At 41.2% G+C, this 17,313-nt stretch overlaps 1 protein-coding gene across 1 annotated transcript in view; it reads right to left on the bottom strand.

The window, feature by feature from the left end:
* Positions 1–17,313, bottom strand: part of cacnb4a (calcium channel, voltage-dependent, beta 4a subunit) — a 44,369-nt gene that overhangs the window by 11,561 nt on the left and 15,495 nt on the right. The window contains exons 5-6 of the mRNA XM_048599249.1: positions 8,195–8,346; positions 5,096–5,191 (exon numbers count right to left, since the gene is read on the bottom strand). Of these exons, the coding sequence (XP_048455206.1) occupies positions 5,096–5,191; positions 8,195–8,346 (248 nt within the window). The remainder of the gene's footprint in view (positions 1–5,095; positions 5,192–8,194; positions 8,347–17,313) is intronic.

Raw genomic sequence — 17,313 nt, forward strand, 5'->3', positions numbered from 1 at the left:
GGGAAGGATAATAATTTTTGGGGTATAAGGTAATTGACTTGGACTGTCTTCTGGGTGATCTGAGGTCTGTGGTTTCTCTCTGTTCCTACGTTCACTATTCAGTTCGTCTCAATAAATAATGTGAATGGTTTCGATTGTAATAGGATGAGTTTCCTGTTATTCCTTCATATTACCTCTTCACCTGTACGGACAATATACCATCTCCATTGTTTCACATCTCCATGGACAATTACACCCTGATCCACACCTGTTTCCCCTTTCCTAGGTCTGGCAAATTGTCCACATGATAGAAATCAAAAGAACTGCAGATGCTGTAAATCAGGAACAAAAACAAAGTTGCTGGAAAAGCTTAGCAGGTCTGGCAGTATCTGTGAAGAAAAAATCAGAATTAACATTCTGAGGAAGGGTCACTGGACCTGAAATGTTAACTCTGATTTTATCTTCACAGATGTTACCAGACCTGCTGAGCTTTTCCAGCAACTTTGTTTTTGTGCACATGATAGCAATCATTGTAATATGAGATAGAATTTCTCTTTTTCATGTACCATTTGGTCACCAAGATGGCAACGCAGACAAAGCAGGTAGCATTTGGGCTCCTGAGCCTATCCGTTCCAAGTCAGCCACATCCTTCTTTCTCTTTCCTTTTTGTCTTCTTTCTTTTTCTTCATCTTCTTCTTGTTGGCAGTGGAGGAGGTGTCACCGTGGAGGAGCCTGGAGCGGGACTCATGGTGAAGGCAGCGAGGCACTGGCTGCAGCTTTGGCTGTGTAGTGGGCCCAGGCTGGAATTCCTACCAATGTTGGCAATGTGGAGGCAGTGGAGCTCGGGGCTCCTCAAGCATTGGATGGACACGGAACGGGGACGCATTACAGCCTGGACTCTGGAACACCTTACAGAAACCCTGGAAACCTAAAGAACACCCAGAGCCATACTTGACAAAAACGGGCTGAACATTATTTCTTGTTTTCCTACCTTTATGTTTTTCTGTCAATTGAACAGAAGATGAAGCTCTATTTGAGTAACTTCTTTGTAATCCAAAATGGTGCCAGATTGTCGTGACAAAACACTTTTCACTGTATTTTCTCAAATACATGTGACAGTAAAATCATTCATTCCTTCAGGAAATCATGGAAACTATTTCCTAAGCAGTATAGGAAGCCCCATCTTCAGCCCTCTGCCCACTGGTAGCTCTGTCAGTAGGAAGAACCTATAATCCAACAGTGCTGTGCAGAAATCAGAATTCTTCTTCATGAGTGATTTAACCCTTTGATCCCTTGTTCAGCCTCCCTGCTAGATTGTGGATACTGCAGTGAGCTTGTCATGTGCTCATGTGCAGAACTGGCTGCAATGTGGTTGAAACACAGATCCACAAATAGTGTCCTGTTATGTGAAATGACCATGTCAAGGATGCTGCGCGGTGCATAAGTTTCATGCAAGACTCAGAACTGTTTCCGTGGTCGTCATATGTAACCTCTTAACCTCAATCCATCAAGAAAATAACTAATGATGATGCGTTAAGTCTTTCTGCAGAAAACAAACAAATCCATCCTCACACGTTCCCAAGGTCTGGTAGGGAATCTACTGAATTTTGAAGGATCACTTTATTCTGCCCCATGGATGGAACAGGTCTGATAATCAGTAATAAGTTCCTCAATCCCTGGGGATCCCAGGCCACCACAGTGTTACCAGAGTTCTGGTCCAGCACTTGGTGATTCTCCAAGTGTCCTTGGTGAAACTTGCCCTGGTTGAATTCATGAAGTAAAGTTGGGATGGCCAATCAGTCATCATACACTAGTGTGTCATCAACAACAATGGCAAAATGTTTGAACTTTTCAAAATATGTCTTCTTGGCCACAGTGCTGGGCCTGTTACAGGGTTGTGAATACATTATCACTCATTTGTTCTTGGTGAATTTGGCGAAACCAATTGCAACTTATTGGTCATTGTACCACCAAGGGCTAGATATTCTCCGAGTTGGCACTATTTTGAAATAGTGCTCGACAATGCTTCCCATTATGTTGTGGCAGGGTGCCAACATTGCCACCGTGTTGTGCTTAGGTTCCTTCAAACCTGAAGTAGTCTGTCAGTCAGATATCTGCTTTTCTGGTCTAAGTAGAAGTGCCTTGTGGAGTAGACAAGATGAATTTAATTGCATTGCTGCAACTATTTACAGATGATGATGTGATTATGACAGACATTACTACGCAGATTGTTAGAAGCACACCAGCCTCAGGTCTGTCTCCTACAAGTGCCTTTTTTACCCTGACCAAGTTGCTGTGTGATCATCACAGTAGGTGTTGCTCAGTCAAGTATTAACCATTTCAGGCCCAAATACAACAAAATCCAATAAGGAATCCAGGCAGTGATTATAATACGGAACATGTTACTAATGGAGTAACTGAGGATATCTGAAAATAATACAGCTGTGTTTGAGGAAAAGCTGAACAAGTAGGAGAGTAAAGAATTATAAGGGAATGGAAAGGCTTATGCTTGGAATAGATGCAAGGTTAAGATGCCCAGTTTCTTTTCCACATTTTCTATTAATTTTGTGAACTGCTTCTGATTTTTTTTTAAAGAGGTCTTTTAACATAAAAGAGAGATAGCAAAATACGACATTGAGATGTGACAAAAGCATTTGAGAAGTATTTAGATGTGACTTGTGATTCCAAGGCATATAAGGCTATGGGCCAAGTGCTAGAAAATGCGATTAGAATAATTTGGTGGTTGTTTTTGACCAATACGGACGTGATGAGCTGAAAGGGGTTTTTTCTGTGCTGTTGTTCTCTATGCCTCTGAGGCAAGCCAAAGAATGAGAGGATGGGATGTCTGGAACAGTGATTAAAAGCTTGGACAAAGAATAATTTTTTCCAGGAATATCTTAAAGTTCAAGAGGGAGGTAGGAAGGCCTTAATGAGGAGATTTCAGAGATTGAGTCCTTGTCAGCTAAAGGCATGACAAATGATTGGTGGATCTATGCATGAGACTAGAGTCATATGAACAGAATTGCAGGGAGGCAATGGGTAGTTGGTGAGATTACAGAAATATGAAAACAAAAGAGGCTTTGATGGGATATAAAGTGCAAAAAATTTTAACTTTAGGCTTTGGGGAAGCAAAAGCCAATATAAAAAATTTGGTGAAAACAGGGTAAGTCAGATGGTGGTTGGGGGAGCAATATGCTACAGAAATACATGTGAGTAGCACAGTATTTTCTGATAAACTGGTATTTAACAAAAGGATGTTGGTCAGTTGGCCAACAAGGAGAAAACTGGAGTCATTGAGACTGGAGCTGAAAGAAATATGTAAAAGGATTTTGGCAGCAGATGAGGGGGGAATTTATTACTTCTTTGGGCTGAGTTTGCTTTTCTTCATTTGAATAAATACAAAATGGCTACATGTTCACTATGAGCTATTTGGATGCACTTCACGAGTGGTTGCATAGAATCTTAGGATTTTTACTCCTGCCCCACATATAGCATTCACTCATCAACCATAACTGATGAATGAATTATTCTAGGATCTTCCTCAATGACAAAATGCCAATTCTTTGTCCACCAGGATTGAAATAATCTGATCAGCTGCTTTCTCTCTCTTTTCCTTGCTGATGCCAAGTGAACCAAAATCTTCTGAGGTTTTTCCCTCTGCCCTAGCTCTGAACTCTATTTCTTGTCTGATTTTCTTCAAATCCACCTTGTCCATTCCTGTTCCCTTGACCCAGTTCCACTATACAGCTGACCACCCAATTTCTGTTCCAGCTCCCATATTAGCAGGCATTGTTAATTCTCTCCTCAGATCTTGTTCACCCTCTCCTGTAAATCTGGCATTGCCAGTCTGTTGGTCCTACAACCAACCCTGTGTTCTGAGGAAGGGTCACCAGACCTGAAACATTAACCTCTGATTTTTTTTCTTCACAGATGCTGCCAGACCTGCTAAGCTTTTCCAGCAACTTCTGTCTTTGTTCCGGATTTACAGAATCCAAATTCTTTCAGCCTTGACGCTTTTTAGGTTTGCAAAGCACCACCTAATCACCGAACTCCCTTTCCTCTTCAAACTGATTCAAAATGTTGTTGCTTCCCAAACCTGCGATCATCTTTCCTGAAACTCCAAGTTTGGATTGTTCCAATCAGTTTTCTTTTCTAAAAGAATTTGCACATTGAATATGGCATGTCACTGGCTAAGCTAATGTTTATTGCCAATCCCTAAATGCCCTGGAGAAGGGGATGGTGAGCTGCCTTCTTAAACTGTTGCAATTCTCTGTGTGTAGAACACTCACAGTGTTGCTAAGAAAGGAGTTCCACAATTTTGACCCAGCAATGAAGAAGGAACGAGCAAGACTTGCCCAAAACTCTAATACCTACATTATATCTTAACACCAAGCTCCATTCACCTATTATCTCTGTGGTCACTTACCTACACTGGCCGCCAGTTAAGCAACATCTCAATTTAAAATTGTCCTGTTCGTTTTAAATACTTGCATAGACTCACCACCTCCCTAACTCTGTAATCTCTTCAAACCCTACAGAACTCCAACATGTCAGAGCTCCTTAAATTCTGGCCTCTTAAACATCCCCGATTTTAAGTGACAGCAAGCCTTATCTGCCAAATCTCTAGAATTCCTTCCCTAAGTCCTTCAATCTCCGATTCTTTCTTTATGATACTCTATAACACCTCCTTTTTTGGATAAGCTGTTTGTTATCCATATTCATTTTGCCTTATGTTGCTTGGAATAGAATCCTGAGAATTGTGAATAGGAGACTAGATTTCATTAAAGATGAGATATGTATTGAAGTTGGTGTCATTATTTGCAACCAGTTCAGAAACTTTGAACAATAGATGCCAACTTAAATTTTCTTTCAAGGAAAAATAATTTGAACTCAGTCAAAAGCTGGCACCTATTTATCTGAAGGAAGCTCAAACTTGGTCTTGAAAGGGAAGCATTGTTTAACGTAATAGAGACAAAATTACCGAAGCCTACGCTTAAAAATAACATATGCTGACAGCAAGAGGCAAACACAAGCAGCACACAGCTACTTTGTGCATTGTGACAATGTTTTTAACTTGTTAAACCAGAATGAGGACAATTGCTGAATTATTACATACTGGAGGGCATTGTGCCAGTTTATCGGCTGCTACCAACTGGACATTGAGGTTTTTACTCTGCGACTTTCCCCTGGATTTAATCAACCTCTGCAGCACCTAGGGAGAACAAAACAAAATTTTCAATCAAAGTATTAACTATTTAAAGCATTGAAACTCTGGCTATTGGAATTTGGAGAGTTAATAAATCTTAGGCAGAAATGTTGTTCAGTAGTGACCTTCTCTCATATTGACATGAAGATGCAGATCACTTCATTTGTATTTTCATTCCACACCATTCCTTGGCCCAAAGCCTGGTCAATGCATTGAAGAAAATCCTGTTACAGCAGTGAGTATCTGAATAGTGGGACAGGAATTGAGTGGGACTTCCGCTCAGAGGCTGAAAGGGACATATTGTTTAACATGCTGGAGCCAAAATTACCAAAACCTACGCTTACAAATAACACACATTGAATGCAAGAGGCAAGCACAGGTAACAAACAACTACTTTGTGCACTGTGACAATGTTTTTAACTTGGCTACAGGCTATCACTTGGAAGCCAGTCAATTAGTTATGCTCAGTTGAAGGGCCCGGCTAACTATGTCAATAGGACAGGCTGAAGCCACTGAAACCACCATCATGTCATGGCATTCGGAGGTCCAGGTACCAGGACATGCAAATGTCTATTGATGAAGTTATTTTTGCTACCTCGAATAGTGGGCTCCAGTTTTTTGGAAACTCATTAGAGACCTGAGTCAGATTTTGGGTTTCTTTCCCTGCTGGATGGGTGCAAATAGTAACATGTATTTGTATATAATTTTTCGACATGATAAATTACTATTATGACAAAAGGCTGCAGCACTGACAGATCAGTCTGTAAAGAGACGTGTATATTGACAACTAGGTGACACCACACAACTGCACCTTAAATGCTAGATGCATCCTTTGCAGTAGTAACAAAGAGTTATCAGCATTTATTCTGATGTCCATTTATACGTTAAAAAACAAAGAAAATCAGGGATAGAGAAATGTTATTCATCCTACCATTCGAGTACCCAGGCTCTCAAATAAGGACATCATAAGGTTGAGTCTATATTGCCCTCTGAAGAGGCATAGCAAGACATTCATTTGAATTAAACCATTATGAGTAGTTCAGAACCTAGACACATCACCTCCTAGAGAAGAACAACATTTGACACCCAGACGCTGATAATTGGACATCTTAAAGTGTTTTGGACATTTCCAATACCATTGCCCTTACTAATTTGTTGGATACATTTTTTTTGAAGAGTCGCCCTCAAGTAAGGGAACTGCTTTTTTTTTAATATACCAGTATACCAAATATACAAGGAGGAACTGCTGGACAAAGCTGGTATCAAATTTGAAGAAACCATGTACGATCCTGCAAAGATTAAGGGTAGCCCTGAAGATCGGTTTAATGTTACAAATCAGGAAATGGTGACTAAAACAAAAGGGAGTAATTCACTGAGAGAAAACTCATCAAACACAACAACAGCAAAAGCTTCTACAAGTTTATTAAAGAGAATGGACTAACAAAGTGAATAGTGGTCCCAATGAAACTGGGGAATTAATAATGGGAAATACGGTGATAACAGAGACTTTAAACAAGTAGTTTGTATCTGTCTCCATAGTGGAAGACACAAAAAAGCATCCCAACAATATAGAAAAACAGGGAAGCAATCAAACAATCATGATCTCTACAGAGAAAAAGGCAAGAAAAATGGATGGGACTAAATACTGACTGTTTTCTAGGAAGTAGCTATAGGGATAGTGCATGCATTGGTTGTAATCTTGCAAAGTTCCCTAAATTCTGGAAAGATTCCAGCAGATTGGAAGATGACAAATGTGACACCTATGTTCATGAAAGGAGTGGACAGAAAGCAGGAACTAAAGACCAATTAGTCCAACACCTGTCAATGGGAAAATGCTAGAATCCATTATTAAGAAGGTGGTAGCAGAGCATTTCAAGAATTGTGATACAATAAGGCAGAGTCACCATGGTTTTGTGAAAGGGAAACCATTCTGACAGATTCTTTGAGAATGTAACAGTAGGTGTACTGAGTTCAGGTTCCCCAACACCATTCGAAAAATCAACATATAAAAGGTTACTGAGAACTCAGTATTGGTGGTAATACATTAGAATGGATAGAGGATTGACTGACTAATAGGAAACAAGAGTCAGGATAAATGGGTCATTTTCAACTTGAAAAACCGTTACTGAGTGAAGTACCACAGGGATAAAGGCTACAGTCTCAACTGTTTACAATCTGCATTTAAAACTTTGATGAAGGGACTGACAAATTGTCTGATGATACAAATATAGGTGGGCAAACAAGTTAGCAGGAGGATATAAAGAATACAGATAATTTAAGCAAGTGAGCAAAAAAGTTATGGGCATAATATGGGAAAATGTGAGGTTTTCTACTTTAACAGGTAGAAATGCAGAAAGACTGCAAAATACTGCAGTAGAGAAGGATTAGGGTATCCTTGTAAATGAATCACCAAAAATTGGCACACAATGGTGACCCCCAGGATGTTAGTAGTGGAGGATGCAATGATGGTAATGCCATTGAACATCAAGCGGAATTGGTTAGATTTTGTATTGTTGGAGATGGTCATTACCTTGCACTTCTGTAGCCACATGTTAATTGCCATTTACCAGCGCAAGCCTGGGTGTTGTCCAGGTCCAGCTGCATATAGAGATGGGCTGCTTCAGCATCTGAACAGTTGCAAAGAGTGATGAGCATTTTGCAATCAGTGAGCATCCTACTTCTGACCTTACAATGGGAAAAAGCTCATTGATGTAACTGGTTTGGTTTAGGTCACCACCCTGAAAAAGTCCTGCAGTGATATCCTCAAACTGATTAGATGATTAAACCCCTAGAACAACAACTATCTACTTTTGTGCTCAATACAACTCGAACCACTGGATAGTTTTTAATGTGATTTCCATTGAACCCAAAACTTACTAGATTTGGAGCTGCAAAAGGAGAATTTAAAAAAAGATTGCTGTTATACCTGAGGGAGACAAAATATATAAGACAGATCTAAATATTTTAAACTCACACTTGCTATACAAATGTATGAACAATTCATTTTACCTTTGGAGAAGAAACTTTGACATGAACAATGATTGGTGCTAGAGAAGTCTTAATGAGCTGCGCAGGATGATTAATGGTGTCTGCATCTAAAACGACCAACTGTAAAGTTCTGGCCAATTCGAAGATTCTTTCAATTTCACTCTGTACTTCAGCTGTTGAAAGAAAAATAAGAAAACAAACAAATATAGTTTATTAGAACTTACCAAGGAGTAATCATTATTTAGCGTAGCTTTCCTGGCTCATGCAAGGGTACAAAACAGAAAATAGCAGCATCACATCGTCTACAGCATTTAGCAATGTTTACCTTTTCTCAAATTTCTCATGCACCTAAGCTTTATCTGTTAACTCCATTACCTGCTGCATTATAATTGTGGGTTACGTACCTGACTCTTCTTTCCCTGTTGATATTCATTAAGGCCCCACAATGTTATCATTCCCTTCATTTTGTTTTGCCTTAAGCAGTTTTGTTATTTTCACTTTTCAATTCTGACACCTAAAAGATTAATTGAACTTCTCTCTCTACAGATCTTAATCATTCATCAATTTATGCTTTTCTTTCAAAAGATTAAGAATACTGTCTACTCTTGACTGTCCATATCTCTCAGACATCACCTTAGTCAGATTGTGGTGAAAAGCACCAGAATAAACAAGGCTCTGATGCAGATCCACCTGGAGTACTGTGTTAAACTTTGACCCAGTGACGGAAGGGAAGACGTAAAACTGAAAGAACTGCGGATGCTGGAAAGCTGAAACAAAAACAGAAAATGCTAGAAAGTGTCAGCGGGTCTGGCAGCATCTGTGGACAGAAATCAGAGTTAACGTTTTGGGTCGAGTCATCATTCTTCATAACTCTCTGACAGCTTAGGCATTGCCAAACATTTGCTTTGGTTGGGAATCTAAAACACAGAGCCACAGTTTCCGGACAAAGAATCCGTCGTTTAGGACTCAGCTGAAGAGAAATTTCTCCACTCAGAGTCACAGAGTCATAGAGCAGGGAAACAGACCCTTCAGTCCAATCATTCCACATCGTCCATGTATCCAAACTAAACTGGTCCCACCTGCCTGCCCTCGGTCCATATCCCTTCAAACCTTGAACAAAAACAAAGTTGCTGGAAAAGCTCAGCAGGTCTGGCAGCATCTGTGAAGGAAAAAACAGAGTTAACATTTCGGGTCCGGTGATCCTTCCTCAGAACCCAAGGTTCCCTTCAAACCTTTCCTATTCAGGAACTTATCAAAATGTCTTTAAAACGTTGTAACTGTACCTGCATCCACCACCTTCTCTAGCAGTTCATTCCATACACAAACTGTGTAAAAACACTGAGCCTCATGTCTTTTTTAAATCTTTCTCCTCTCACCTTAAAAATATGGCCCCCAATTTTGAACTCTCCTACCCTAGGGAAAGGACCCTTATCATTCACCTTGTCTATGCCCTTCATGATTTTATAACTCTCAATAAGGTCATCCCTCAACCTCCAGTGAAAAAAGTCCCAGTCTTTCCAGGATAACAAGGTGTAGAGCTGGATGAACACAGCAGGCCAAGCAGCATCAGAAGAGCAGGAAAGGTGACGTTTCGGTCCTAGACCCTTCTTCAGAAATGGGGGACGAGAAGGGGATTCTGAAATAAACAGGGAGAGAGGGGGAGGCGGATAGAAGATGGATAGAAGAGAAGATAGGTGGAGAGGAGACAGACAATTCAGAGATGCGGGGGTGGAGCCAGTAAAAGTGAGTGCAGGTGGGTAGTTAGGGAGGGGATAGGTCAGTCCAGGGAGGATGGACAGGTCAAGGGGGCGGGATGAGGCTAGTAGGTAGGAGAAGGGGATGGGACTTGAGGTGGGAGGAGGGGATAGGTGGGAGGAAGGACAGATTACGGAGGCGGGGACAAGTTGGGCTGGGTTTGGGATGCGGTTGGTGGAGGGGAGATTTTGAAGCTTGTGAAGTCCACATTGATACCATTGGGCTGCAGGGTTCCCAAGCGAAATATGAGGTGTGCTGTTCCTGCAACCTTTGGGTGGCATCGTTGTGGCACTGCAGGAGGTCCAGGATGGACATGTCGTCTAAGGAATGGGAGGGGGAGTTGAAATGGTTCGCGACTGGGAGGTGCAGTTGTTTGTTGCAAACCGAGCGTAGGTGTTCTGCAAAGCGGTCCCCAAGCCTCCACTTGGTTTCCCCGATGTAGAGGAGACCATATCTGGAACAGCGGATACAGTATACCACATTAGCAGATGTGCAGGTGAACATCTGCTTGATGTGGAAGGTCTTCTTGGGGCCTGGGATGGGGGTGAGGGGGGAAGTGTAGGGGCAGGTGTAGCACTTCCTGCGGTTGCAGAGAAAAGTGCCGGGTGTGGTGGGGCTGGAGGGGAATGTGGAGCGGACAAGGGAGTCACGGAGAGAGTGGTCCCTCTGGAAAGCAGATAAGGGTGGGGAAGGAAAAATGTCTTTGGTGGTGGGATCGGACTGCAGATGGCGGAAGTGTCTGAGGATGATGCGTTGGATCCGGAGGTTGGTGGGGTGGTACATGAGGACAAGGGGGATTCTGTTTTGGTTGTTATTGTGGGGTGGGGGTGTGAGGGATGAGTTACAGGAAATGTGGGAGACATGGTCGAGGGCGTTCTCAACCACTGAGGGGTGAGGTTGCGGTCCTCGAAAAACAAGGACATCTGAGATGTTCGGGAGTGGAATGCCTCATCCTGGGAGCAGATGTGGAGGAGGCGAAGGAATTGGGAATAGGGGATGGCATTTTTGCAGGAAGGTGGGTGGGAGGAGGTGTCATTTTTACATCTCAAACCTTCCTTCCTGGCAACATCCTGGTAAGTCTTTCTGAACCCTCTCCTGTTTAATAATATCCTTCCAATAACAGGGTGACCAGACTGCACACAGTACTCCAGAAGAGGCCTCACCAACATCCTGTAGAACCTCAAAATGATGTCCCAACTTGTATACTCTGTGAATGCTCAGTCGCTAAGTATTCCTAAGTAGTCCAAAGATGTGCATGCAGGTGGATTGGCCATGTTAAAATGCCCATTGTTCAAGGATGCGTAGATTAGGTGGGGTGGGTCTGGTTGGGATGCTTTGAGGTTCGGTGTGGGCTTGGTGGGCTGACGGGCCTGTTTCCACACTGTAGGGTTTCTATGATCTTCCCACGAAAATTCTCAAGGCAGAGGTCAATAGATTTTTGTATACAAAGGGAACTAAGAGACATGGGGATACTGTGGGAAGGTGGTGTAGAGACAGAAAACCAACTATAATCATCTTGACTTGTCCAGCAGGCTGGAATGACCAAATGGTCTAATTCTCCTCTGATGTGTGTTGCCTCCATTATTTTCCACCATTATTCTGGAGTGTTTGTTTTCACTCCACATACTCCAGCACTAAGAAGATTGTTAAAAGAGGAACGCTAAAAGCACAGCTTAGGAAACACAAGTAGTGGCTGGCCAGTCAAAGTATACCTTTTAATATGAAGTTTACATTAACTGTGTGTTGCAATCTAGTACTGCAGTGACTGATAGATCTATCACAGATTGCTTTGCTCATTCATGTAATTTGTATTTATAAATTGCTCTACAGGATTAAAGTACTTGCTATTTTTAACCAGGTTCAACATTAACTTATTGTTCTCTGAAAAGCTGAAACTGTAATGCAAATAGACTGCATTTCAACAAAAAATCAAATGGAGATTGCAGCAATGGGTTTCACAGCCGATAATATAAATTCACACCATAAAAATTGCTCCAAATTGGTTAATATTAAGGGATTTGGTCTAATCCTTGAAGTTATTGTAGTTTTTTAGACAATTAATCACTCTTACTTGAGTAAACTCTCCTTACACCCAAGTTAGGCATATAAACATAGCTACTTTTAGTAATTATTTAGTACAATAGTGCACTCACTCACCAACATTAGAACATACAAAATTGTAGTGCAGTTAAAGAATTGTTAGTCCACCAAGCCCGACCTTTGCAATGTATCCCTCTCTGTCAGCTCCCTATCCACAGCCTCATACTGTACTAACCAAAAATTAACACATTAAAGTCATAGAGTCATACAGCGAAGAAACAGACCTTTCAGTCCAAATCGTCCCCGCAAACCAGACATCCCAATCTGACTTAGTTCCATTTGCCAACATTTGGCCCATATCTCTCTAAACCTTTCCTATTCATGTACCCAACCAGACGCCTTTTAAATGTTGTAATTGTACCTGCCTCCACCACTTCCTCTGGCAGCTTGTTCCATACATGCACCACTATCTATGTGAAAAGGTTACCCTTCAGGTCCCTTTTAAATATTTCCCCTCTTATCTTAAACCTATGTCCTCTAGTTTTGGAACCCCCCCACCTGAGCAAAAAAGACCTTGGCTATTCAAACTATCCATGCCCCTCATGATTTGATAAGCCTCTATAAGGTCACCCCTCAGCCTCCAACGCTCCAGGGAAAAAAGTTCCAGCCTATTCAGCCTCTCCCTATAGCTCAATAGCTCCAGACCCCGCAACAATTGTTGTGGTGCACTACGTAGCACACTTTAACAAAGTGATAAGATATTATGGCCCAGAACTTCTGATAGAAAAATAGTCGCTGCTGAAGTGTAAGCTGGAGTTCCAGGCTGAGAATATGCAGAAGTCCGGATATACTGACTGCAGTGAATTGCCAGGAAGGTTGAAACCTCCACAGGCATTTCAAACCCACTGGAGAAGTCACCAAAAGAGTTAGAGTGGGGCACTTTGAAGTATTGACTTACAGTACTTGCCTGAAAAGTTAGTCAAGAAAGGTTAGAAAGGTCAAGAAAATGTGCTCTAATTCCTAACTATAAAACTGACCCACAGAGTTACTATCTCCTTGATGGGTACAATCTCCCCCCCGGAAACCATACTTAAACCTCCTGATTGAAAACCCCTCTCCTCACCACAACTCAACTCCTGAACTCTCAAGGACTGAGCTTCCCCCTGACTCCCGCGCTGACTCTTCTCCCAATCACACATTGAATCAGAAGTGAGGATGCCGCAGGGTGGGGTAGGTAGTCAATGAGACACATTTGCTGAGATACAGCAAGAAATATTGCTGAGCTTTATGGCGAGAATTACTCCAGAAAACCTCAATACAAAATCGCATATAGCAGAGGAAAGAAAAACTTAAAACTCAGCTCAGAGCGTTAGAGATGTCAGGGTGATCTGAAAAGAAATGAATACTGACAGGCATAGAGTTATTATCAATGTAATTGTAGTTCCTACAAGAGGCAGCAAATACAAGCCATTTAGAAACCTGACACAGCAGTCAAAAAATAAAAAAAAAAATAGCAATTTTAGGGTTACTTAAGAAATTTTAAACAAATATCTAGCACAAAGGGTCCTGATATTTGTCAATAATCTTGTGCATTTTCACACATCAAAAGGCTCCTACAGCTGGGTTCAGGGCAAGCAAAAATCAAATTTTCTGCAGACATGCCTGTGGATAAATAATGGTGTTTCCACTAAGGCCGTCTGTTTGAACTGTGTATCTTTTAATGCACCACATTCTTAATTTCAGGAAATGCCTTCCCTGGCAGCGGGTTAAGGTGCTTTATATTGTGAACTGCTGCATACAGTTCTGCAGAAAGAAAATGCCACTTGACAGCACTGTAATTATGGAGTCTAATACGGTGTTTATGTTAACCAATCACTTCGAAAACGAGATGCAGGCTTCCAGGGCAATGGAATCCAGCCCATTTATGTTGGAGGCCAGATTGCAAAGACCAAAAGCAACAGGCAGATTGTACAAACGGAAGATTGTTTATGCTCAGTCAGTTGAACCTCTGCCTGTTGCAGTTTTCTGAATTAACTGGGAAAGGTATGTGCATGGCAGCAATTGAGAAACAATGCATTGGTTGAGCACTCAAGCCAATCAGCAACCATTAATAACATCCATAAAGAGGACTTTTGTGGCACAGTGGTCGTGTATCTGCCTCTGAGTAATAGCATCTCTGTACAGGATGATTAGAAGATATCTAATTAATTATGACACTGAGACAATTCTTCTCAAAATACCAAAGGAAAACCATCTCTGCATTTTGACACACTAGAGGCAACAGTGCCATTTCATACAGTATCCAGCACCACTGCTGGAGACAACATACCTACTTCAGTTAAATATGACATACAATGTCTTGTTAAGGCTTGTTTGATTTTAGCTACAGGTGACTATGATCTATTTAAGTGTAGTTTGTAGGACAATAAGATCACTTTTTTTATTTGGAAGTTCATCCATGTCAAGATGAGGGAAAAGAAGTTTCAAAACACAAGAAAGAAAATGTGCGAGCAAGGTATTGTTTCCAGCAGGGGTCGAATCACATCAGGCTGGATCTGGTCAGGGAGTGCCATGGGGGTTGGAGGGAGTGTTAATCAGCAGGGAATCAGTTGTTCAGTTTATAACTTACCAAGGGATTACGGTAGTTTGTAAATGCTCAAATGTTTCCAGGGTAACCATTAAGTGCAAGTGAGCTGGAATCTTTGGTATTTACAGGTTTGTTGGAGGGCTCCAGACTCAGTGAAACTGCATATCTGAAAGTTCAGTTTCCTAGCCCATACCCTGGTGCTGCCTCAGGGATTCCAGATGAGCCAGATGCACAACTTGAGTCTGCCCTGCACCATTGAGTATCTCACCTTCAAAATATCTGGGCTACCAGATTATGTTTTGGTAAAGATTTAGATATAATGGGCTGGATTTTATCAAATAATGGGGAGAAACCTTCCAAAAGCAGTCCTCCACATGATTACCAAGCATTATTTGCCGTTGAGGTCCCAGCCTTTCAATCTATCAGTTGTAACATGCTGCTGGTTGCACATGACCGTCACTGGTCTTAAGAGATCTGTCTAACCAGTGAAAAGATTTCAGGGTTTCATTCTAATGCACTGTCCCAACATTCTACTTCCCCACTCACCGCCGATGCGCAGGAGCAGCAGTGTGTATAGCTACAAGATGCACTGCAGAGATTTACCAAAGATCCTTAGACAGAACCTTCCAAATCCATGATCACTTCTGTCTGAAAGGACAAGGGCAGCAGTTAAATGGGAACACCACCTCCTGCAAGTTCCCTTCCAAGCAACTCACCATCCTGACTTGGAACTATATTGCCATTCCTTCACCATTACTGGGTCAAAATCCTGGAATTCCCTCCCAAATAGCATTGTGGATCAACCTACAGCATGTGGACTGCTGCAGTTCAAGAAGACAGCTCACCACCATCTTCTCAAAGGCAATTATGAGTAGATAATAAACGCTGGCCCACCCACTGGCACCTACATCACACAAGTGAATAAAAAAAAACACACCTTCCACCACCATGTGACCTTCAAACATTTACCTAACATGTCTGCCAAGCCAACTTTGTTTGCATTGGCATTAGATTTTCTTCTGCTTGGTGGCTAGGGCAGGCTTATTACTTAGAAACAAAGGAATATAATTCATTGTATGGCCTACCAATGCGCATAAATATTAGAATTCCAGCCAATTCCATTGTGTTTTCTTTCAAATGTAGTAAAAGACGGCTAGTGGTGCTGTGATCCCAGCTGATTTAATTATCACACAAGGCAGATCCTAAATAGGAACCTGGCTTGATAGATTATGCTTTTATTTGTTTTAGTTGAAAAGAAAGTGGTCTCTTGTTGATACAAAAGTACGCAATGCTGCAAATTTTGCTTTAACAGTAGAACAGAAGTTTATTACAAAAGAAACTTGAAAGACTGTGTCATTCTTTCAATTAATCTTTGATTGTGGACTGAAATGGAAAAGAACTGTTTTAAAAATGAAGGTCTGCTGACAGACTATTGCAGCTTTTGCAAGCTTATTGTATGAACTGCTTTGCAAATGCTAGTTCAAACAGGAGGAGATGGTTTGCAGACAGGCTGGCATCAATGGCTGTGTACAAATGGTGATTCAGCTGGCAAATGTAGTTGATTGATAGTGGATACTGACCAGTTATTGATGGCAAAGGCCTTCTGCCCGCCAACAACTATGTGATTGGCTCCCAGGTAGCACAACCCCTTGTGGTTGTTAACAAGAAGGGGTGAAGACATCAGATATCCATATGTCTCTGTTCTCTGTAGTAAACTATCTACAAATTGGAGGAAAACAAATTTATTTTCCCATCCGCAGTTGCTTAAAGCTGTGAGTTTTATGTAATAATTCAGAGAAATTTACAAGTGATCCTTTGCTTCCTGCAAATAAGTGAAAGTACGCACAGAAGGAAGTTGAGAAGCAGTGTTCTGATCAGCACAAGAAGCATCTCAATGAACCCCATGAATAGAGATCTCTGAACTGCTTTCCCAGTTTTTCCCTCTGTCAACGACACCCATTTCTTTTTCTGTCTGTGTATGTACAAGGGGAGGTTTATAAGGGAATTAGAGTTCCAACTGATGAAATTATATGCGAACAATTCATTATTATTTACCTGTAACTAGGATCCATTTATTTGTAATAACTAGTAATTCTTGTCAGTTCAGAAACCTGGTCTGTGCTTTCTGTCAATCTGGGTCTAAAAGACAGGTAAATACGGAAGGCTGTGTACTTTAAAAAAAACTTTAACTTTTGTGATGACTCCAAGAATAATGGGGTTTGATTTCCAGCATGTTACACCAGTGAGACGTGACCAAATAAAGCTGCAGCTTTTTCTTTAACAATAAGAATTTTATTACAAAAGGAAGACAGATAAAATAGAATAATCAAAACTATCTACTTATAATACAAATTCAAAGATTTTACATTCACAGTAAAAGTATAGTTCCATTTATCCCAAAGAAACAAAACAACTTTCGTACAATTCCCAAAACACATCTCAGTCACAGTCACGCTTGTATATACTCACACCAGAATCCCTGTACCTAATACCTTGGTCAGCTCAAAAATCACTGATTTGAAGTTTTAAACTGGAACTGCAGTTAGCTTGTTTATGGAGCTATCACACACCTGAGCTTCAATGTACTTAAATGTGAGTAACCTCTTAAGGTTTTATCTAACATTTCTGGTCTGCAGCTAACACTAAGTTTCCACTCTAAGGTAACCAGGTTCACTGTATATCCTTGATAAAAAGGTGTAGAGCTGGATGAACACAGCAGGCCAAGCAGCATCAGAGGAGCAGGAAGGCTGACGTTTCT

This window comes from Rhincodon typus, chromosome 7, assembly GCF_021869965.1.
Source record: "Rhincodon typus isolate 14 chromosome 7, sRhiTyp1.1, whole genome shotgun sequence".
Lineage (NCBI taxonomy): Eukaryota > Metazoa > Chordata > Chondrichthyes > Orectolobiformes > Rhincodontidae > Rhincodon > Rhincodon typus.